The sequence below is a fragment of the Lepidochelys kempii genome, chromosome 5 (assembly GCF_965140265.1).
Source record: "Lepidochelys kempii isolate rLepKem1 chromosome 5, rLepKem1.hap2, whole genome shotgun sequence".
Classification (NCBI taxonomy): Eukaryota; Metazoa; Chordata; order Testudines; family Cheloniidae; genus Lepidochelys; species Lepidochelys kempii.
This window is the reverse complement of record NC_133260.1, coordinates 88589998-88614985: the sequence shown is the minus strand read 5'-3', so window position 1 is coordinate 88614985 and position 24988 is coordinate 88589998. Positions and strand designations below refer to the sequence as shown.

The following is a 24988-nucleotide window of genomic DNA, read 5'->3' as shown; positions in this document are numbered from 1 at the left end:
GTGGAGGAAGTGCGGGAACGGGCGGCTCCCGGGCGAGCCGGGGCAATGAGCTGCCCACGCTCGCCCGTGCTGTCTCCGTGCAGGGGGCCGCAGCGGCAGCCTGGGCCCGCCTCGCTCGGCCCCCCCCCCCGAAGTTGTTTTCCCGCTTTGTGGTGCGCAGAGCAGGGTGTGAGCGCTGGCAAAGGGATTTGTGTGCGCTCAGAGTCACAGCCCAGAGAAGGCTTTCCAAAGCACCCAAGGGGTTTAGGAGTACAGGCTCATGGACCTTCGTTGGAAACCTGCCCCAAGCCTCTCGCATTTTGTCCTCAGAAATATTGGGACAGGCTATATTGCTAATTGGGGTCACTAGCCCCAGCCTCACCCAAGCTGACAAACTCAGAACGCTTTATTTGCAGTATTAAAAAACTCTCCTGCCTTCCTCTTCTAATAACCCCCTAGCTTTATAAATATATTTGCACAAGATATTGACGCCTTAAAGCCTTGTAACAAACACATGGAATAGTTCAGAGCTGTCAACTGTAGACATTCAGGACTCATGAGTTTGGGTTAAAAATGATTTTGTTCTTAAATGGTAACTTTTGCATTCTTTTTATCTTGCTTTTTGTGGTTTTTGAGCCTGTGGGGGAGTCCCATTTTCAAGTCTTCCCCACAACCAGGAGGACTAGAAACTTTTCTTTTTTTTAAATAAAAGTTAACATTTTCATCTAACCACTGACTGGGGGGGCTTTAGGAAACACAAACTTCTCCCCCTCCCTTTGTCTGAACCTTTCTTCAATGGACACTCAAGCAGGGTCAATGAGCAGGCAAAAAATCTCCGTCTTTAATTTGTCTTCCAAGCTTCCCATCACTTCATCCCTGCCCTTGTAAACAAACTATCTCCTCTTCCAGTGAATATGAGTTTCCTTGAAGACAGGCTCAACTTCTAAGTTTTCCGCCATTTCTTTGGCAGCAGCGATGGATCTTCAGATCTGTTGTCTCTACAAGCCACAATGAAATCAAGGCAGCATCTCATCAAAAGCAGTAGCAGTCACGATGTCCATCGACTGAGTTTGTAATGCCTTGGTTACAACATTTACTTGGAACAGGGTATCGTGCCAAACATAGGCACAGACTCTGTGGGTGCTCCAGGGCTGGAGCAACCACGGGGAAAAATCCGTGGGTGCAGAGCCAAGCTCCCCTCCCTGCCCCTGTGCCTCAGCTTACCTCCGCCTCCTCCCCTGAACGCGCCGTGTCCCCGCTTCTCCTCCCAGTGCTTGCCGCCGCAAAATAGCTGTTTTGTGGCGTAACAAGCTTCGGGAGGGAGGGGGAAGGAGCGGGAATGCGGTGTGCTCAGGGGAGGAGGCAGGGCCAGGGCGGAGATTTGGGGAAGGAGTTGGAATGGGGGCAGACAGGGCAGGGGTGGAGTTGGGCCGGGGCAGAGGGGGTCAAGCACCCACTGGCGCCAGCAGAAATTGGCGCCTATGGTGCCAAAGCACAGTTGAGGTCAGAAATTTGAAGTTAGTTCAAAATTGTGCAAACAATATCAGCAGAGCTTAGGATCACCAGCCATAAAGCAGGATCTGATGTATTGATTTGTGGCATGGAATTTTTTTTCACTGTTTTTGACATCGTGCAAGGCTGATTCTTCTCTGTTGGTTTTCGTCATGTAAACCAGATTTTTCTTTGTCTCTGCTCTCCTTTTCATGTGAGCCACATTCTTCTTTATCTTGAGTCTCCTTTATGCTGCTAGGAAAACTGCATGATTCTCCATCGCTTTCCTCACATTTCCATTCCTTATTATCAGGTAAATCTGCTAATGACTTAATAATAGGACTTCCATCATTTACACTTTGCTCCTCAATTTCTTCTGCACTGGGACCATCAGTATTGCCTTAAGCCCAGTATATATTGTTCTGTTTCAGATATTTTCCCATCAAATGTGCTTCTTGCTGCAAACTAGATAGCAATGGAGCTTTTTGCTTTCTATACTGAGCTCTTGAAGGTTTCTTTGCAAGATCCCCTCAAAGATGTTATGGAACCTTATTTTCCACATATGGCCAAGTTCTATTAAATTTCATCTAAAGGATGGCGTCTGCAGGACCCAATGCCCCCTAGGACCATGTTGGGTGCTGGTTCAGTATTAAGTCAGATGGAGGAGTGTCACCTTCTGAGTTACCAACTCTGGGTCTCTCAGGATTTAGTTATTCCATGTGCTGACCTAGCATGGGAGAACTGAGTAAATGTTCCTACATGGTGGGGTGGACCTGGACTGAAAACACATCTTAAGGCACAAGTGTCAATTATCTTAGATTCTTCCTAGTCTCCATTTGCACGTATTACAAACCCACCACATAAATCAGCATGACTTGCAGACTGCCAAAGAGCAGCCTAGAAGAGTTGGAAGGAGAAAATGAGAAATGTAAAAATCTTACTCTAGGCATGACATTCCTCTTGTCTCCTCTGATAGTTGTTTTCCTGACTATCCTACGTTGTTTTGTATTAACCAACTGCAGTATTGTCTTACAAACTTCAGGATTTCTTTAATAATATCACTGATTTAGACAGAATGATGTGGTAAGGTAATGCTGCAACCAGATTGTTGCTGTAGCTGTGTCATGATGCATCTTGTAGGAATGTTTCAGGACTGGATTGAAGTGCATCATACTATTGCTGGGTGAGAAAGTTTGCACTGCTCTTGCCTGCAGTGCATGACTCAGATCAAGCACTTGGATGGCAAGTTTAGCACAGTCTCTGCTCCCCTCCCATGAATTCAGGAAAAATGCTCTGGTGGGAAGTTCAGGACCCCACTGAAACATCATCTTTGCTATCATCCTGGACTCAGAAGGTGTATGATAAATGTTTGGAGCCCTATACATGAGAGAAACAGTCTCATGAGGAGTGCTAGCAGGGCAGTAAGAGCCTAGAAAGATTACTAGGGAAGGTGGTACACTTGGGTATGTCTACACTGCAATAAAACCATGGCTGGCCTGTGTAGCTGACACAAGGTAACGGGGTTCAGGCTGGGGGAGGCTATAAAATTGCAGTGTACATGTTTGAGTTCCCTTGGGGTACACTGCAATTTCATAGCCCCCATCTACACTGCAATTTCATAGCCCCATAGCTGGAGCCCTGCAATCCTGAGTCAGCTGACATGAACCAGCCGTGGGTGTTTTATTGCAGTGTAGACATATCCTTGGATGTTATAGCTTTCAGTCGGCTAGCACTGTAAGAAAATATCATACACAGCTCTATTGCTTTGCAGTGTAGATTCATCTGCACTGGGCTTTTGCTCTGGGAGTGCACCAGAAGTATTCCATGATCCCATGGGCTGACTGTTCTCAGGACACTCTAGTTTGTGGACAGTAACATTTTCCCACGCTGCACCACGAACGAAGGACTAGAGTGGCCACATTTTGGGAGGGCAATAGGAAGTTTGGGATAGGGGTGGTTGGACTCAGTCTCACATAATGTAGTGTAGACTCTAGAATCCCAGGTTGGGACTCAGGGTTCAACAGTTCTTAATCTGGGGTTACAGATATGTGTCGATGCTCAAGCTGTAGGTTAACAAACCCAGCATCTGCTAACTCGAGATGTACGAACCATCTGAATGATGACCCCTCAAACACTATAGGACACAGTAATTATAACTTTTGATTTCTAAATACTGTATAAGTAAAGAAGCACATATTCAAATTCCCCCAAGTCAGCTGTGCTAATTGTCACTTCAAATGTTTTTGTCATGGGATACCATTTTTTCTTTAATTTTAGTGGATTTAGTTCGAAATTAACTAAATTTTGGACACTAAATTCTTTTATTTAATTAACAAAACAAATACTGGGCAGCAGCAATACAAACTTTCCCATACTGCCCTACCAACATGTCTCAACCCTGAAACAGGGGTGGGAGGTGTCAAGGTTCCTTTCCCACTCTGAACTCTAGGGTACAGATGTGGGAACCTGCATGAAAACCTCCAAAGCTTACTTTTACCAGCTTAGGTCAAAACTTCCCCAAGGTACAAACTATTTTACCTTTTGCCCTTGGACTTCCACTGCCACCACCAAACGTCTGAGCGGGTTTATTTTATTAGGAAAGAGCCCGTTTGGAAACATCTTTTTCCCCCCAAAATCCTCCCAACCCTTGCACCCCGCTTCCTGGGGAAGGTTTCATAAAAATCCTCACCAATTTGCATAGGTGACCACAGACCCAAACCCTTGGATCTTAAGAACAATGAAAAAAGCATTCAGTTCTTACAAGAAGAATTTTAGTAGAAGAAACGGTAAAAAAGAATCATCTCTGTAAAATCAGGATGGTAAATACCTTACAGGGTAATTAGATTCAAAACATAGAGAATTCCTCTAGGCAAAACCTTAAGTTATAAAAAGACACACAGACAGGAATATCCATTCTATTCAGCACCGCTTAATTTCTCAGCCATTTAAAGAAATCATAATCTAACGCATATCTAGCTAGACTACTTACTAAGTTCTAAGACTCCATTCCTGTTCTGTCCCTGGCAAAAGCATCACACAGACAGACTCTTTGTTTCTCCCTCCCTCCAGCTTTTGAAAGTATCTTGTCTCCTCATTGGTCATTTTGGTCAGGTGCCAGCGAGGTTATCCTAGCTTCTTAACCCTTTAGAGGTGAAAGGGTTTTTCCTCTGGCAGGAGGGATTTAAAGGTGTTTACCATTCCCTTTATATTTATGACAGGAGGCATCTTTAAGGGTAAGAGAGCTCCATTGTATTTTACTGTAGCAGTGGCTTACATGTATGCAAGACTTGAAAATTGCTCTTGCCAAAAGGGATTCCATTGTAGCCCTATAACCTGCTTATCTGAGAGCAGCACTTCCATGACACTTATCACCATTTCATCACTGTAGCCCTGCCTCAAGGACTTGGGCTGAGCGAGGAGCATATGACTGATCGCAAGAGTGCTTCTAGCATAGCCTAACACAGAATACTCATGGACAAGGGCAGTAGGGGGAGCTCCAATGTATATACCATGGCATTATAGGGACTAATTGGAAGAGACTATTCACATTTAAGATTGTAGACCGCCTTCTGTTTATGTCTAAAATAGGTCCCCCTCTATGAAATGGTCTTTCAATTTCAAATCTGTACCTGGCATATGTGTGTACTTTTTTTTAGCTAAATTTGGGAAAATCAGAAGTAATTTCTGAGATAAGGGAGTTTGAGAAAATCAGATGTGCATTGCCCCACAGGTATTTTGTATTTATCTAGTGTGCAAATGATGTGATGGACTTTGAAAACCTCTGAAAAGTTCTGATGGGCTTTTACTCTGTTGCTCAAGTACTGTACCTTCCCTCCAGCATGACTATCCTCTCCTCTTCTCGTAACTTGGTTTAATACACTTATACTTACTGGTATATGACTCCTTTTGTGCTCACAAGGAGCTACAAGTATTCTAAATGTGTTGTGGACTCCTCATGTCTCTGAGACCAGATCTACACTAGGAATTTACATTGGTATAGGTACGATTCTCAAGGGGGTGAAAAAATCTACAGCCCTGGAATACACAGCTATACCAACCTAACCCCTGGCATAGACGGTGCTAGGTCGATGGAAGATTTCTTCCGTCAACCTAGCTATTGCCTCTCGAGGAGGTGGATTATCTACACTGATGGGAGCCACTCCATTGCCATGTTTTAAGCATAAACATACCCTTTAGGCCTCATGTAGACTTCAGGGGAATTAGTGATCTGCCATATTCCCTGAGACAAAGGTGAAATTTCTCCATCACAAGTGCAAAACACCACCTTGTAAATGCATCACCTCCCATTTCCTCTTGCATGTCTAGGCTTCATGTATTTGGTCCTTCAGCGATTCTAAATTCCACAGGATCCTTAGCAGTGTTGATGGGTTCAATTCTGATGACTCTCAATCAGATAGATAGATCAGCACTATACAGAAAGGGTTAATACTTTACCCAATCTGGAGAACAGGCATGCAGCTTATATCTTCACTGTTCGAAAACTATTAGCTCAATTTTGCTCATAGTTCTGCCTCACTTGTTTACAACAGAGAGTGATTTTACTGTATTACCACAAACCTTTCATCCCTTTTCTTATCTAGTTTTCTACATATTTTGAAGTTCACACAGACCTCTGTAACAATTATCCCTAGAAGATAACAAGCTGCTTCTAGCACACTGCTTATTTTTGACAATACTTCTGACAGATTCTGCATACACAAACAGATTACGTACAGTTTACTTGCTAATAAGTTTCCACAATAAAGTGTGGCATGAGTACAAAACATTCTGTAAAATACAACATGTTTATACAACTTAGCATGCGTACAAAACTTTCTGAGAAATCTATGATATTGTCTAACGGTAGAACCACCTTGTCTAAAGAAATGGAGGAATTCTTGAGGCTTTGCTTCCACAGGAGAACTGGAACATTCTGACTTCTTAAGTCCAAAGCTGAGACTGTTAGTTCTGAAATTTAACCATCAGTATATGCCACTTTGAGGAATTTATGGTGCGGTTGTAGCAAGGCAGGGGACCACAAGATGCTAATTACCATACTATAATTTCGTGTAGGATATAATTAAACGTTTATTCTCCAATTATATAAAATTTCCTGTCACAACAGTACCATTTTTTTTAAACTTTATTAAAAATAATTAAGAAACTGTTCAATCTTGCCTGCATCCCTTTATACTCACTGTATTCGCTCCTGTAGCGCTGTCTGACTTGGATTAATATGATCTGTCATGGTGGCCCCATTGATGTCGCCAGTCTGGAGCCTTTCAAATCTTGTACTCCTGGCTCCTAATTGCCAGTATGCTATTGCATTCTTGATAACATTTTATGGGAGTGATATAACACAGTTGAGACAGGGAAAATATTTATTTTAGCTTTTAATTAGCTTTAATTTAGGGCAGACTGATTGCTAAAATTGCATTTTTCAGAAGAGCTCAGCTCCCATTTAGGAATCAAAATAACTGGCCAGATTTTCAGAAATTATCACCACATTTGACGCTGAGTTGTTTTGAAACTCTAGCACGTATTTAGGTACATAAATGGGAGCTGACCCCTGAGTAGGTCCTGAGCTCTTCTGAAAATTTGGTTCTCAGCATTGAAAATAGAGGATGTAGCTAGTACTGTAGTTTTTATTCATGGTTTAGTGTTCATCGTGTCTCTCAAGGTGAACTAACCACAGTATGGAAAGGCCTGGGGAATTTAAGGTCTTGTCTGCTAGAGATCTGCCACTGCTGTTTCTGGTGGCTGGATAATGCGCAGACCCTTTCCTGTAGAGGCTCCCCATTCCTCTGAGAGTGTGAATACTCCATTGCTAAGGAAGATTTAAAAAAAAATAAATAAAAAATGTAACTTCTGAGAGTTCATGCCAAGTAGTTTTATAGGCTACTAAGTCATTAGAAGAAAGTATTGATAAAAAGTTGAAACTTTGTTCCATTTATTTCTGAACTTAAGGAAAAAGTTGTAATGGTTGAAGAATCTCTTCAGTCCATGGAGTCACGACTACAACACTAGCCAGTATTAAAACACTCAAAATGAAAACAAGAAACAGTTAGTTAATATTGCGGAAATCTAATATGCTGAAATCTAAAAGTATTAGATCTGAAAGAGTGTCTGTAGGTAGAAACAAAACAGAGGATTAAGTTGTGCTGGTAACAATGGTAGAAAATAGGGCAACAATTCTGAGAAGACTCATTGCATGTGCTTAACTTTGTGCACTGAGAGACGTCAGTCTTCATTAAATATTGAGTAGGTGTTTTGATTACTGAACCTATTGACTGGTTAGGCATTTGCAACTTCAGTCAAACGTTAATCAAATTGTCCAGCCATACATAATTTTATTCCTAGCAGGAATGGAACTGTAGTACCGTTTTTCTTTTTGTTTTGTTTTTTTAACACCATGTTACAATACATTTGTAGAAAGCATGAGTTCAGATGTTAATGTAGACCTTTTCATGAAATGTCTCTTGTTGAGTGTGAGATTCTTTGTTTATATTGTAGGAGGGCTGATCTAAGGCTAACTGTTGAAACTTGTACATCATCCAGTCCTATCCGTAAGAAGGTATGCTCTGAATCAAAAGATTTTCTTGTATGTCTGCTATCTTTTGTGTGCTAAAATAGAATGTAAACTGCCTTGATGCAGTGACACAGGCTTTTTGCATTGCTTACGTTTCTATGAGTTGCTATGAGATTCTATGAGTTGCTTTTTTGTAAATCTCTGTATAACCATATAATCTTGTTTAAGCGTACTGTGATGAGTTTAGGGATCATACAAAATATTATTCTGATGATTTAAAATACACATTGTAGATAAACTTGACTACACTTGTCAATGTGAGTCACCACTAATGATCTGCTATTATTTACCAAAATAAAAAAAGTCTGAACCAAAGGTGTGATTAAAAACACCACTTTAGTCACCTTGTACTTTGTATCTTAATTGTAGTTCATTTGTCTTTTTTGTAAATGTAAACTTTTTACGTGTCATGTCTCCTGTATACTTTATGGTGCCAAGAGGCACATTGTTAATGTTCAACAAATAATGTTAATACAATTCTACCCCAACTTTGACAGGAACTTACAGTACGTATTACAGATGATGCAGATCCATTATTCTTGTATTCTCTTGCTATAGGAGAGGAAGATTTTCAGAGGTAATTGCTATCTTGCTGCTTTTCTCTGAGAAACAATGGAACTTGCTATCATTAACTGTGAATGTTGTTTTAAGAACAAATATGTACAGTGTTCTGTGTTTCTTATTTCATTTACTGTTACTACAAAACCTTTGAAGTTTACATACCCCCTGCATTGTGTTGTCATTTTAATATAATTTAATTACTGGTGTAGGTGTCAGCACTTGAGTTCGGAAGCAGATTCTGTTCTGAAAGATTTCTTTGTATCATAGAGGAGTATAAGTATAGGAAATGAGATGATGATCCTTCTTTAAAGTATTGTATTAATAAATAATGTAAAACTTCTGTTAACATAGTAAAAAGTTGTCCATGTTAGTTATGCTGCCTAACAGAATGAATTCGGTTCTTTGAAAGTTCTAGTTTATGCTGTTGAAAATTAATTTTGTGAACTTTTGGGTTGTGTTCATATAGTGTCTGAAGTTATGGTGCATATAGTATTGCTGTCTTTACTAAAGTCCGTGTCTGGTGGCTTTTTTACATAGGTGGGAGTTGGTATTAAAAAAGAAATAAGATTCTTTTCTCTTAAACTGTTTTGTAGTAACTATCTTTGTGTGTGTTCTCAAAGATATGGCTGTCTCATTTACTACCCAGATCCTACTTTAATAGGAGGGAAGAAACTGAAACCTCCTAATAAGAGAGTACAGAGGAAAAACTGCCCAACTAAGGGAAACTGCTAATGACAAAAACATTGATGTTTGAGTAATACAGCACTGCCACCCAGATCCCATTTAGAAAAGCTAATTTGTTTTATAGGCTGATAATGTTTAAGAATAAAGATTATTTTCCCTTGACTGTTATCCTTTACCATTGCCATCCTTTTGTTTCCTTCGCAGTTTAAAGAGCCAACAAGGACTGCTTATAGGTTTTTCAGCTTTTCCCCAGAAATTCATTGATTTGTTAGAACAATGCATTTTGGAACAAGGCAAACAAGTGCCTCGGTAAGGGCAGTTTCATTATTTTGATAGAATTTGGATTAGAAAGGAGCTTTCAATAAATGCAAATCCTTACCTGAGGGAGCATTTCAGTGCAACTCTCACAGTTGGTTGTATGGGTGCTTGGATATCGTGGTGATGATGAGTAATGCCTTTACAAGTGCCAGAGATGGGGGTAGCCAGGGGAGCTGTTCATGTGGTTTAGTATTTGCAAAGTTCCTTAACTCTGCTAAGAAAAAATGGTAGAGGAAGACCACTTTGCAGTCCTACTGGTAATTTAAAAACTAAAATTCTCTTTCCTTGTCAACACCACTATTCTCCCCATCATTCAGGCCTGCAATGTGGATGTTGACTTGATTCCTACATCGCCTCACACATCCAGGCCATATCTAAACCTTGCCACTTCTTCCTCAGCTTTTCCAAGATTTCTCTTTCCATCCTGTCAAACAAATCTCCCATTCAGGCCCTCACTGTATGTCACTTTGCCTACTGCAACAACTTCCTCTCTGGTATCCCTGAAATCCACATTTTCTCTTTCTGCTCCCTGCAAGATATTGCAGCAAAGGCCATTTTCATTGCCTCTTGTTTTGATCACGTTACTGCCCACTTTCAACCCTTCCACTTTTTCCCCATTCACTACTGCATCAGATTAAAGCATCTTGTTACCATCTTCAAAGTTCTACATAACTCTGCCCTCTCTTACTTATTATCTGAGCTTGTCTCAATTTGTGTTACCTGCCATCCTTGATCACCTGTTCTCGGCTTCATGCATAAGCATCTGTGGGTATGTCTCCACTGCAATCAGGAGGTGTGATTGTAGCATCAAAGCTAGTTCAACAACAATAGCAGTGAAGGTGTGGCAGCACAGGCAGGCGCATTAGCGAGTCCTGCCTGCCCATGTCCATAGGTGAGTACTCAAGTAGCCACTGCCTGGGCTGCTGCTGCTTTTGTACTTGAGCTAACTTTAATGCTATAATCACATTTCCCAGTTGCAGTGCAGACATATCCTGAGTGCCATCTTTCATGGTACCCTTGTGCATTGTATCTTGGAAAAGATGTTTGGGGAGTATCTATCCTAGCCTTTTCAAATACATTAGCTTCCTCGAGTTAACCGTGTGGTGTAGATGAGGCGTAAAGGTTTTTAGTCTTCATGTGTGTTAGCAGGTTGAGGTAAACTCAAAGGGAGAACCTAGGGTTCACCTTGACCTGCTAGCATATGTAAAAACTACAATTGTCTTGTTTTTACTATAATTTTACCTTGTTACCATGTGTTAGTAACCATGCAACAGACCTTTTTTCCTAGTGAAGACAAATCCTGAGGGGCTACAACATGGCACCCAGCACTATTATTGTGTTAAACTGTGTATGCTAGATGTTAAGTGTTGCATCAAATCATGTTAGCTAACTCAATTTAGAAAAAAACCAAACACTTTTTTCCTTTAGTCTGTTTCTCATGCAGATAGAACAATTTTGTACTTCTTGCTCCTTGACTAGTGCAGCACATCTAGGGCCTGTCTGTAATGGAGAAAGCTGGGTCTAAAACTCATTTGAAAACATAGTTTAAAAATGGCTTTCTCAAGACCAGATTTGAACATAATTTAGCTGCCTGTCTCTAGACAGTCAACCTTGTTGTTCAAACAATTTTCTGAATTGATGTGGATTGTCCACTCTGGTGGCCACCCTGTTGAGAGCTGGTCAAGAGGTGGCTCTTGATTGAATTCGCAGATGTCTCAGTGTATCTATAAAATAATGGTGGGAGAAGCCCAGGGAGTCGGTGAGGTTTAAATGGCTGTAACCTTCTTGATTCAAGAGACTGTTGGTTTTAATACTTGCCTTTTCTTGGTGTGTTTATAGGTTTTTAATTCAACTTGTAACATCTTCTCCAGCATTGGACTGCATGCCTGCATGTTTAAATGTAGTGGAAACCAATCCATTCAAACATCTCACTCACTTGTCTCTAAAGCTTTTGGCAGGAAGTGACAGTGACATCAAGAAATATCTTGCCATCTGCATTAAAAATTTAAAGGTTAGCTTTAAGTCTTTCTTTTATTAAGAATTAACACAAGTACTATCAATTAAAGCCCTTGTAGATCAGATAGAACAAGATAAGTCTTGAACCTTGGTATGATCCATGAAGGTCCATCCTTCCATGTAGAGCCCCATTGACCTGAATGGGTTTCCCAGTGGGGGTAATGGTCCACACATGCAAATCCAATTCCAAGGTCAAGCGCCAAATTAGAAGGATATTTAAAGCGTATGATCAGTACATGGCTAGCTCTTATTGCTAAGCTGGTGCTGTGCATATACCATATGTATAAACAGTTAGCCTGATTCTCATCTTATTAGGTGTAACTCAGGTGACTTCAAGAGAGTTGTCTTTGTTTTTTTTACCAGTTTAAATTAGATGGAAAATTGGGCCCAATGTCTTAGATGTATATAGATGCAAGTTTTTATCTTCTTGTATATTTATGCTTGAAAATTAATAAGCAGTAACATTAGAAAGTTTCCATTCAATAGGCCTGCCTAGTATAATTAGACTGCATTAGTTTGAAAACTATACTACGAGAGGGAAAAACTAGAGATGCTGAATGTGTTAAACCTCTAATTAGTTCCAGATTTCTTTCTGGATCTTAAACTAATGAATCTCCCTCAACTCCCTATGAGGATACTTTGTAGCAAAAGGGAAGTTTGTGCTATGGGAAAGAATTCCCTCCTCTTCAAATCTAGGTTGGTGCAAGTAGGTCCCTTACAGGTGGTATATATGCTCTTTGCTTCATAAGGATGTTTTCCCCCACCCATCTGCTATTTTAAAATCTCTTAAATGGAGTGTGACTCCAATAACAGCTAAGTCTGACTTTCAAACTATGATGAACAAGTGGGTTTGAAGTTAGGCATAATTCTTTTCTTTCTAGAAGAAACAGAGAAATAAATACATAAGACCAGCAAATTTGCATGGAAAATAAAAAAATATTTAAGTGCTTTAGAGATCTTCCTTTTTAAATCAAATCTATTACGCTATTGTGAGCAAATTTCTTTCCTCCATTCCTGTCTTCCCCAATCCTATAACGTATATATTTTTCATTACACTTTTATTGTAATATATATATATATATATATATATATATATAATTTTGCTAGTGGTTTGGAAGGAGACTTCCTAATTTACTGTATACTGTCACCACTGATAGTAATAATATGGTCATTTTACATATTGGTAAAGGTTCTTATTATAAAGTAAAAATCTGTAATTTTAGTGTGGGCTGCTTAATGATTATATTATAGTTTTGTGGGGGTTCGGTGTTTTTTAATAGATGGAAAACAGTATCTTGGAAGATAAGCTACACAGATCAGAAGAGAGGCTTTCGAAAAGGCTAACCGTAACAGAGCAGGTAGGAAGCAGCCTTTATTTTTAATAAAGCAAAGCAAACCAAACCCTGAAAGTGTGGTGCTAAATCTATACCAAATTGACTTTTTTTAAAAAAATATACCTGCTATACAAACAGAAATCAGCATGTGATATTTTCAGGCTTTGGCAGAAAAAAGTAAGGAACTGGATAAACTGCAAAATGAATGGGCATCACAGACCACTTCACTGACTGATAGGTACTCCCAAGAAATCACAGCAGAAAAGGAGAAAGTGCTGCAGGTAAGTAGAAATATAGCCATTTGTCTCAGGTAGAGTAGCACCAGAATACTGCATATCTATAGCATAGATATGCAAAAGTACTTTTTGGCAATCTGTTGAAGTAAATAGGCCCTCATCTAATAGCTTCTTCTAAAAAAGAGACTCCCTGAACTCTACAGTGAAGGGGAAATGTGTAAATGTTGAGTTTTAATATTGTCTGTATCTCTTGTGAGCCTGGTGTACGTTTTTTTTAACTGTATTTAATTGAATTTTAAATTAACATATCTGTATGTAAAATTAGATGTTTGTCTGTATGCTGTAGATATACATGACTTCACTAATATCCTTCTCTTCCTGCTTAAGATTCAAGCACAGTACCACCTTCAGCATGAACAGCAAAAGAAAGAGATGGAAGCAACTTGCAACAGAAAAGTACATCACTTAGAAACCAGGGTATCTGAATTGGAAACTGTTAATAAGGATCTCACAGAGAGAAAATACAGGTCTGAATCTTCAATAAGGGAGCTGAAATCCAAACTTGCAGGACTTGAAGAGGTATAGTAAAACTAGTATAATAAATGGTATACTTACTGGGGAATTAAAATTGTGTTACTGGTAACATTTTTGCCTTTAAAAATTGATTCACTTAATGAATTCCAGTAAACTTAAAAGTCTTTTTGTGTCAGATGTAAATCAGCATAGATCAGCTTTAGTCAGTTCACATCAGCTAAGGATCTGGCTCCTTATTTTGATACACTTAGACTGGGATTTTAGACCCTTTGAATATCCAAACCTTAATATATTGTTTCAGCCTGCTCCAAAGTAGGTGGAGAGAATAAATAAAGCATGTAAAATTGCTACAGAAGTAGTTCTGACTCTAAATAAAGTCTGTACTGAAATGTTTCCTCCAACCCAAACATGTAGCTGCTACATAATTATTGACCATAATTGTATGTTTATTTCTATTATGCAAATCCTTGCACTCTGGCTCAGGAAAATCTATTTGCATAAGCATTGTATAGCTGTTTCTGAATAACCATATAGCAACTATCCAAACCCCCTCCATGGTAACTGGCTATTGCCCTCAGAATGCCCCATCCCTATACCTATATCAAACCCATTTGCCTAAACATTTACTCCTCTTTCTGTGCTATTGCTTCCATCTAACCCCACACATTAAATACAACTTAATTTAAGGAAGAGATCACTCTTAATTAAGGAGGGAGGGAGATAAAGTATTTGTGGGAACCAAAGGCTAATTAGGGAGAGAGGATTCAGGCTTTTAGGTTCTGGACCCACAATGCTTATTGAAAGAAATGTGACTGTTTTTTTTATATATTAAAATACTTAACTTTGGTGATATGTTCTCTTGATTTGATTTAATATATTCTTACTAATATTCAACTAAAAATAGGTCAAATCAAAACCTTTAGTAGTACTATTAAATTTGGGTTCGATCATCAAATTTAATACCAAAATAATCAGCTCTTATAAATTCTAAAGAGGACCCTAGGAAGGTGGCTGTCTGTTAATAATCCAACGTAGAAGAATTTTATTAAAGTAAATCAAATCTGTAATTTGGAGTTGGTTAAATGTCTTAATACAGAAAACAAATTATTATCTAATGTTTGAAACACAACATCAGTGCCAGTTTTAAAACTTTCTTCTTAAAATTCAGTTATGTACTGGCTAACCCTTTCCTCCCTTCTTCAGGTGACCTGAAAAAGAGCTCTGTGTAAACTGGAAAGCTTATCTCTCTTACCAACAGAAGCTGGTCCCAGAAAAAATACTACCTTGCTCATCTTGTGTCTCATATATCCTGGGACTGATTCTGCTACAACACATCATCCTTAGTTTAGCATCAGTTTTGTGAAAAGTCCCATTTACATTAACAATTTAAAAAAAATTCAGTGGTTTAGAGACTGCTTGTCTGACCCCTGAAAAATATCAGAAAGCCAGATACATGAGACCACCTTGAGGAAGCTGACAGTCTTATCCAGGGGAAAGTCTAGGGATGTCACCAGTTTATGGAAAACTTGACACACACATCCTATAAAAACAGCTGATTGCTGGGGCTCTTTCCCAACAGTTGGTTCCTCAACATTAATCTATCGATCAGCAGGATGAAAATTTAAGCTTGAACAATTTATGACTTGTATCATTCTTGCAAATCAGACAGTACAGTAATCTTTCTCTTTTGGAACTGGGTTATAAATCAATCAGCTTGTCTTTTGTAATCTTCATCTTGATAGATTTTAGAAAATAATTACTTTAGCATGATAAAATCCATTTAAGAAATAAAAATGTTCAAAGATTTCTGCATTGCCATATAAGCTATTTCTCTAACACCTTTATTGAGGCATGGGGGAGAGATAGGGTCTTATGCTGTAGGAGTCATGCTTGCCATGTGTGTATATAAATAGATAGTTCAGAGGCATTCACTAGCCAGCAAGAAAGGTAGTGAGAATGAGGTGCTCATTCAACAATAATAATAATAATAATAATAGTAATAAATCTGAAGATGTTGCCTGTTAACTTGGTAATAACCGTGGGCCAGAGCATATACTTCAGTGACAAAAACCCCTCGGTGGGGTACCAAAGGGAAGACAAAAATCTTTTGTTGAGAGAGGGGTAAGGATTTCTACCCTACAGAAATGAGCTTGTAGGCTCACCTAATAAAGTAATGCCCATGGCTTCGGACTCTGTGGATCTGAGTTTGCATGAGGTGAGGGTTGGTTTGAGGGTTAGTTCTTGAAAGGCTTCATGTAGAGCAGGGCTGCATCAGTGTCATGTGAGAGAGGAGATCGTTCCTGAAGCGCACCCCAACCTGCTTTCTATCACCAGCTGAGCTGGTCAATGGCCTGTCAGCTGGCTGTTTTGCTGACATTTACAAAAAAGCTAGAGAAAACATGGTGTTCTTGTAACACAGGACAAGAACATTGGGAAAGGTCCTGAAAGTAGGACAATCCTGTTTCAGTGACATATGGTTACGTTGTTGATAAACTGAAATTGTGTAGTTCATTCATATTGATGTACAGTAAGATGTGAGCATGGCAGATAAGAGTTAGTTAATGTTTTTTGGTGGAAGGGAATGAACAGGCATTAATGTTTTGTGGACTTTGCAGACCCTGATAGAGTCACTGCTAACTTTGCAAATGGGAATTTCCCTGAGCATGATCTCTGGTACCCTGATGTAAAAAGAGATGGTCTCCAGCTGACGTAAAGTTTAATTTTAGTTCTTCTCAACAAAACTTTCAGATATAACCTGGCAAATTATTTGGGTGCCCCGCAAAAAAAACAAGACATGAGGGGGTGGGGGAAACTAATCAACTTCTTTCATGCCTCATAGTCCTTGGCAAAAACATTTAAAAAATCTAAATAGAATCTATACCGCTACTATTTAAAATTAGATTATAAGCTCTTGTGCAGGGATCAGTCACTGGATTTGTTCTGTGAAGTGCCTAGCAAATTTCTGAAACAATACTGAATCCAGTGTGTGCATGCAATGCTACCTCTAATGTGGCAGTGTCCTGGTCAGCCATATTGAGAGGCAAGATACTCAGATTGACACTGTGTCTTGAGTTATAGGCAGGAGCAGGAAAATTGGGTTTTATCTTTATTATTTTTATTTCCCCATTTCTCTGGCATTGTTTCTAGAAACTTCTATTTGAAATGGATGGGGAAGAAATAGAGAGAAACCTGCTTGTGTGACCACCTTCTCAATAGCTACCATTGGGATTCTGTTTTAAGGCCTGGCCAATATTTTTGACTCTATTCAGCAATAATTATGGTCTATTCAAGTCTAAATTGCAAATCTTTATTAAAACATGCTCGATCACTAAACCATACATGGTACAACCTCGATTGTCTAAATCTGCTATTCTTTATTACAATAACAGAGTTTTGGATCATGCCATCATCTTCTAATTATAATGAAAAGTCATTACAGTTCTGATAATGTGTGCCCAAGATATCTGGGTAATCAATGGTACTCTAAGGTTATGATGTTGTTTCAATGGCATAGGTGTTGCCCCTTCCACTCTACACTCAGCCGTGAGAGTAGAACTTGGAGACCAGCTGCGTTGTTGCTGAACAGCAGCACAAAATAGAATAGTGTGTCGCTGGAGAGGCTGTGGCCCTCCAGTCCCTAGAGCTCATGAGTAGAGTTGAGCAGGAAATGTTTCCTGTTTTGTGAAAATTTTCACAACTTCAAAATTTTTTCCTTTTGCACATCAGGACAAAGCTGGGACCTTCCCCCCTTTTTTGGGGTGGGGGGGAAGCAGAGAAGGGGGGGAAAAAGTGAGAGATATAGAGACCTACTTTAGAATAGCCAGTAGCCTAGTGGTTAGGGTGGGAGACCTGGGTTCAAGTCCCTGCTCTGTCTGATTTTGAAGTGACATGGGATGAAAAACTGTATTCTGAGCCAGCCAGAGCAAGGACTTCAACCTGGGTGTCCCACATCCCAAATGAGTGCCCTCCCCACAAGGCCATTGGCTATTCTGAGGAAGGTTGGTCTATCTGTCTCTTTTCCTGCCCCTTACTTCCCAAGCCTGGGCTATTGGCTGAGGTGGGTTTCTCTGGTTTTCACTCTGACCCTTTCCTGCAAAAAATTTGCATTTTTTGACCGTGGTGGTGGTTTAAAAAAAAACAACCTCATAAGACCTGATTTAGTCTTGCATGATCCAAGCTTTGGAGTGCTCCATGCTGTATTGGAGGTAAAGATATGCACAATCAGAAACCCATCACTGTTGTTAAGCTCTGGAACCCTTTAAGATAAGAGGGATCACTATGGAGAAGATGATGGGGCCCCATTAATTCAAAGAACATAACAATTCTCCTTCCTCTCTGCTGAAATCCTCCTCCTTCATTGACAAAGATATTCAGCCTCACCCTCCGACCTGCCAACTTTCACGCTCCATGACACTGTTTGAGGCACCCCATTTTTACCTGCTATTTAATCTAATTCTTTTAATGTAGTACTATAGTTATATACCATTAGCAGTGGTGGTAGGCTTCCATTACAGTGAATTGAACAAGATGTTGTCTCTTTAGTTATTATACATGCCATATGTACAATTATTCCACCTCAATTAAAATTTAATTGACCAGAAAGGGAGACATGCACACACTTGTTTGCAGTTAGTAAGAGGATTTGATTTTTTTTTCTTTTCACAAACATTTGCATGTAGAAGGAGGTTGCCTAACCAAAGGCATATGACAAGATAGATGAGAATTATTCTGAAATCAGTACAGACAAACTTCCCCCCGCCCTATTTGCATAACTGAATAAAATGAACAGGTTACTCCATAATAAAAGAAGAATAATGGAAAAATGATTGGGCTTTTTGAGAATAAAGTGTAGTCACAGTGCAGTTTTGTTTGTGTTTTCCTGCTGTCAACTGTGTGCAATTTTCTCTGACCTCTACTCTATGCCTATGGTCTCCATTAGCACAGTAGCAACATTGGTATGTTGCCGGTGTGATATTTTGTTTCTTTCCTTGTCTTGTGAATAGAATTCTACAGTTATTTGTCACTTGTTCACACAGAGGTGTTGCAAGGGCTAGGTAGTATTGCTTTTGAGGCAAGGCCAAATGGGGCTTTTGTAAAGGTTTGCTTAAGAATCTACTAGAGACATTTTGAGTTCTATTATTGTGAAAAATATGATCACAAATTCCACTGACAAATATAATAACTGTACTATAGTAACTGTAATTTGCTTCAAGCACTGATACTCAGGTGTTCAGTTTCAAAGACAAAATCATATAGTTAGGTGAGGATTGTTAAATTATTCTTACATCTTTATTCTTAATGCATCTGCATAACTTTTTTAATTATTGGTATTAATTGGCTAGCACCAAAGCATGCCAAGTGCTGTACAAACATACAAGAAAACACTGTCCTCGCCTCAGAAACATTTACACTTGGATTATAAGTTATCATAAAAGTGTAAGGAGGTTTTTATGAGGTTCCCCACTGGACCAGAGTGATTTGCAGAGAAGCTAATAGCCTATGAGGAAAATTTTGGCTAGAGAAGAATAGAAATATAATGAAGATGCGTCTGTCTAAAGGCTAATCCCTTGGATAGAGCTGACCAAACTCATTATAATTTTTCATTAGTTTTTCGTCTACAGCTCTCCAGTCCTCACAGAGAACTGCTTGGCTGCTCATCCTAAAATTTTTCCATAACACTTTAATGTAAAGACTTACTGTTTTTCTTCTATTTTTCCTCTGAACCTTCATTTGATAGGAGTATCAGAGGGCAAAACAAGAAGTTCTGTCCCTTGCAAGAGAAAATTCAACTCTTGACACAGAGTGCCATGAAAATGAGAAACTACTAAACCAGCTAAGAACACGCATTGCAGTCCTGGAACAAGAAGTGAAGGATAAAGAGAAAGTAGTAATAAGAAGCACAGATGTCTGTGAAAGTGCACAAGAACACAAGGTTGGCAATAGAAACTCATTGCTTGAAAGATGTTCCCTAGAGGTGTAAAACATCCATATCTTGAAGATTTGTTTAAATATTCCTTTGGAAAGTAAACCAGTTTTGAAATGACGTAGTGTTAATGTGAGGATTATGGCTTAAAACCAAAAAAGTCTTATTTTGTCAGGGTGTGTATGTTGGCACGTCTACACTATAAACGTAAGCTGACCTATGTTAGGTCAACTTACAGCGACCGCAGTAATTACTGAAGTGGTTCAGGTCCACACCGCCCTTCTTCTGTCAGTGGTACACATCCTCAGTAGGAACGCTTTGCCCCTCTTAAGTCGGTGAATGTGGGGGCTAAGAGCCAGGGCTCTCTGCTCTGGATGCAGATCCCCACCGGTAGCCTGGCTCCCTGCTCCCCTCTCTACTTGGCTCCTGCTTCCCACTGGGCTTCTTGGCTCCCCATTGGGAGTGGGGCAGCTGCGTCAGGCTTCATGGCTGTGTGCTCCCAGAGTGGGGAGCCAGGGACGTGGGGGCAGCCGGGCTCTCACCGACCCAGACTCTGGGCATGGAGCGCCCCATTGAGTGAAGCTGTGCTCCCTGTGGGGAGGCATGGGCCAGGATGCCCAGAGTGGATGGTGTGTTCCCCAGGCGGGAGCCATGAAATTGACAAGAATGATAGCCAATAGATGTAAGTAACGCAGTGTCTACAGGGACACTTCATCACCCTAACTACACCAGCATAAATCCTATACCTCTCTGGAGGTGGAATTGTTATGTTGATGTAGTAGGGCATTTACATCAGTGGGAGCAAGGCTGTCGTGTGTACACAGACATAAATAGGTCAATGTAAGCTGCCTTATGTTGACCTAATGCTCTAGTGTAGACCAGGCCACTGTGTATGTGTGTACATATAGAGAGAGAGATATAATACTCTCCCCCCCCCCCCCCGGCTCCCACCAATTAATTTCTTTTTAAACAGAGTTTCCTTTAAATTTGAAACAATGCAATATGGCTACAGTCAAATTTGTTTGTCTAATTTTATTTTTTAAAACGAAAATACATTAATGAATTCAGTGCTCATGAAATAATTGATAGCCTTGGAAACTGAAGTCCTATTTACAGACTGGGCAGCAGCAGTGTACGTTTCCCCATGCTGCCCTGCTCGCGTACATTTAACATTGAGATGGAAGATCTACTCTAAAGTGAGCCTTCTTCACCAGGTCTTCCTTGCAAGTGCAGCCTCTGGTCTCTTTCTGTGTCTGCCAGCAAGGATGACGATTGAGATGGTGCTTTCTGAGAGAAGACTAGTGGAGAATTATCCATCAGGACAGTCTTCAGCTGACTTTTTTTACTTTTTAACCAGCAGAGGCACCGACTTTTTGATTTTTCTGGGTGGTGCTCGACCCTGCCCTCCACTCCAGGCCCCGCCCCCCACTCCAACCCTTCCTCCAAGGCCCCACCCCCACACCACTTCCTGCCCCTGCCCCTCTCTTTCCCCCTCGCACCTCCTGCCCGCCGCTGAACAGCTGATCCTCAGTGGGTGGGAGGTGCTGGACGGGTTGGGGAGGAGCTGATCCGTGGCACCTGCCGGTGGGTGCTAAGCATCCACTATTTTTTTCCGTTGGTGCTCCAGCCCTGTACCACCCACAGAAGTGTTACCTATGTTAACCAGATCTCCTTCGTAGGCTGTCAAAGGTTGCCACTGAACAGGACTAATGTCAATTGGTGACCTAGAAATAAAATGCACACTCTCTCCCATTACTAATCCCTGGAGTCTTGCAGTCACCAACCCCACTAAACAACATCTCAGCATTTGGCTGTGTTGATGTTGTCCTGTCATGAATACAAAACTATCTTTCAGAAAAAGTTGGAAGAATCTCTGGAGATGAAACAGCTTCAAATTGGAAAATTTGAAACCACTGTGAAGTCTATTTCTGAGGAACTTCTGAAAGTAAGACACTTAGGAGCATTTGCTAAATTTAATCTATGGGGCAAGTTTGTTGTTCACCCAAACTTTTTTTTTTTTTTTTTGGGTGTGGGTAGGCTAATGAAATTATCAAAAAGCTCCAGGGAGAGATGAAGAAACTAATGGAGAAGATGAAGTTAAAAAATGCAGTGACACTGCAACAGGAAAAAATATTAGGAGAAAAAGAGCAAACCCTTCAAAAGGAGAGATTGGAGCTTAATAATGTGAAATGGGTTCTTCAACAAAAAGAGGAAGAGGTAAAGATCATACCATGTCTGTGTATATATGTTGCATGGAAAAGTACAGAGCAATGCCAATATTTAATGTTTACGTACAGTATGCAAGCTTTACCACAATCACCTGGAAGGCAGAAAGCAAATTTAAAAAAAAAAAAAAAAGTGATAACCTAACTTCCCGCCCCCATCCCGTAAATGTCAGTGTGTGTTCTTAGTATCATCATGATTGTTATGGGAGAAAATATAGGAATAGAAACGTTGTTATTGGTGTTGGTCTAATTCTTCTTCATTTGGCAACAGTTTTTTCTCTTATGTTTCTTTTGAAGACTAGATTGCTCAGATTAATGAATTATTTACTATAAATTCATTCTCTTCCCAGGTCTTGAAGTTGCAAGAGCAGCTGGACATCACTGTTCAGAAATTGGAAGAAAGCAAACAGCTGCTGAAAACTAATGAGAATGGTAAGGAGAGTAAAAGCACCCTTTAGAATGATCATGTAATCTATCTAATAAGGCACAGGTTTTCATTCAAAACATTTTATATTCCATGGGCATTTTAGTTTTGCTACTTCTCCAGTCTGTTATGAGCTGAAACCAATTTCAAGGGCAAAGTTTGATCTTTGAATTGGAAAAGGTGGGTATGTAATTTCTCTGTGTGCATATTGAGGCATGAGTCAAATTCTAATTTGTTAAAGTACTATAAAAATGGATTAACCCCACTGAAGTCAGGAGAGTAACGGAGATCAGAATCTGGTACAAAATCTTTATTGTAAGACTATACTGTAGTACAGTATATAACTGTGTGGGAGGGGAAACCAAGAGTATTACAATTAAAAATCATATAGATATGTCAAAGTCACATTAATGATAGCTGAATAACAACTCTGCCACTCCAACCCCGTCCAAGACCTACGTATCAGGAAACAAAGAACATTGACTTCAATGGGAGTTGAAGGTGCTTGCCACCTCACACTCAGTGCTCAGCACTGCAGGACTGGGTTCAGTTGCGTCCCCATTATATGTGGTGATAATCCCTAGAACTTCATCTAATTGACTTCTGTCATAATCATACAGCAAAGGGTAGCCTAGAATTCCTCCTTACCTGTAAGGGGTTACGAAGCTCAAATAACCTGGTTGGCACTTTTCCAATGGGGAAAGAAGATACTTTCAAATCTGGAATGGGGGGGGGTGGGGGCGGCGGGAGGGAAGACTTTGTGTGTGCTCTTTGTCTGTGTGTTCTCTGGGGAAGCAGAGAAGCGTCAGGTCAGAAAACTCTTTCTCCTAAAATGAGTCTCAGTATTGCAAGAAGAGTAAATAAACAAGGCAAGGCACGTTAGATTATCTTTTGTTTTTAGCTTGTGAATTTTGCCTGTGCTAAGAGGGAGATTTATCCCTGTGTTTTTAAAGTTACAAAAAAAAAAAAAGTTTTGCCTAATCCTCTGTGTGTTAAATCTGATTACCCTGTAAAATTACCTTCCATCCTGATTTTATAGAGGTGCTTCTTTTACTTTTTTTTTTCTTTATTATAAAGTTCTGTTTTTTTTCTGGTTTACATATTTGGTTGGTATATTATTCTCAAGCCTCCCCAGGAAAGGGGGTGAAGGGATTTGGGGGGATATTTTAGGGAAACAGGAACTCCAAGTGGTCCTTCTCCTGAATCTCTGTCTAACTCACTTGGTGGTGGCAGCAGTACCCATCCAAGGACAAAGAAGGATTTGTGCCTTGGGGAAGTTTTTAACTAAGCTGGTAGAAATAAGCTTAGTTAATAAGCTTAGAGGGTCTTTCATGTGGGTCCCCACATCTGTACCCCAGAGTTCAGAGTGCGGAGGGAACCCTGACAACTTCTTTCAGTCAACCTGACTTCAGCACTTAATATTGTAAATAACTTGTGTGCATGTTTAATATACAATATGATAGATGTTGTGACCAATGTATTTTGATTACTGTTGGCTTTCTGAAAATACATATGCTGTATAAGTAGTGCAATTCCATTTACAGTATATTGAAATTAGCTCAATTGGCTTTGCTTGCATCATCCTAAAAGTTAAGGCATTAATTCATTGTCCTATCTTTAGTACTCAGTTACAAAAATACAGGCAAGTATATTAGAGTATGAGACAAATCAGAAATCTGTTACATTTTATGTAGAGCTGAATGTTCATTTCATGCATTTTTTTCCTTGTAGTAATTTCCTGGCTAAATAAACAACTGAATGAGAATAAAATTGCATCTATGCATGGGGCATCAGGTCCCAGTGATATGCCATGTGCTGGAAGTGCCGCCAATTCAGCAGCCTTGCAGAATGGCCTGGTAAGTATTTGTGCTGTACTACACTGAACTGTGGTTGGGAAATCTTTTTGATTATTTATACGCACAAAACTACAGTAAGTGTCAGATCTGAATGAAAACTGAACAAAGCCACACAGTTCTAAACATGCCCATCTCTCGCTCCTGGGGCAAGATTCTTGGCCTTGCCTGTAGCTGTTTGTTTTGCATTGTCTCAGCAGCACAAAGCCAGTGTAAACTGGCTGAGGAGCAGCTGAGGATTTCTTCTGAGTCACAAAGAGGAGTTGTTGGGGTTGAGTGGAGTATATAGAGCTCCTTTTGATTTTCAGCAATTTAAAGCAGCTTTTAAACTACGCTAACCTATGCTGAGGGCTGTTTCTTGGCCTCTTCTTTTTTTTCCCTCTCCCCCCCCCCCATTGTATTAGCTTTATGCCCACTCTGCTCCCTATCTTTCCACATACCTACCTTTGTCAGCTGTGCTCAGTATCTATCCCTTGGGGTTCAGGTGAGCATGGGTGATGGTTGAGATCTGACTGGGAAGGAAAAACCAAATGTGCAGTGGTCGCATGTGAAATTTCTTCCATTTTGAAGGATTCTAGTAGAGTGAGAGCGAGTTCCTACACTTAACCTGAGGGATATGGCTGAACCAGTTACCCCCTATCAAAGTGATCAAAACTATACAATGGTTACACTTTTATATCACTTCAATAGACACAGGAGGAAATAATAAAGTGGCTGGCCTCCTTTTCATTCAGCAGATGTACTGCCATATTAGAAACAGACATTATCCTGTCTGTGAGACTGCTGAACTTTAGATACTGCTGGACGTAGGAGGAGTTTTC

At 40.0% G+C, this 24988-nt stretch overlaps 1 protein-coding gene across 1 annotated transcript in view; it reads left to right on the top strand.

Moving 5' to 3' along the window:
* The window catches only part of LOC140912083 (spindle assembly abnormal protein 6 homolog), a 37004-nt gene that overhangs the window by 279 nt on the left and 11737 nt on the right, over positions 1-24988 (top strand). The window contains exons 2-13 of the mRNA XM_073346234.1: positions 7984-8044; positions 8557-8636; positions 9509-9613; positions 11462-11633; positions 12919-12996; positions 13134-13253; positions 13596-13787; positions 19480-19674; positions 21521-21610; positions 21703-21882; positions 22241-22322; positions 24046-24170. Coding sequence (XP_073202335.1) covers positions 7984-8044; positions 8557-8636; positions 9509-9613; positions 11462-11633; positions 12919-12996; positions 13134-13253; positions 13596-13787; positions 19480-19674; positions 21521-21610; positions 21703-21882; positions 22241-22322; positions 24046-24170 — 1480 coding nt within the window. The remainder of the gene's footprint in view (positions 1-7983; positions 8045-8556; positions 8637-9508; positions 9614-11461; positions 11634-12918; positions 12997-13133; positions 13254-13595; positions 13788-19479; positions 19675-21520; positions 21611-21702; positions 21883-22240; positions 22323-24045; positions 24171-24988) is intronic.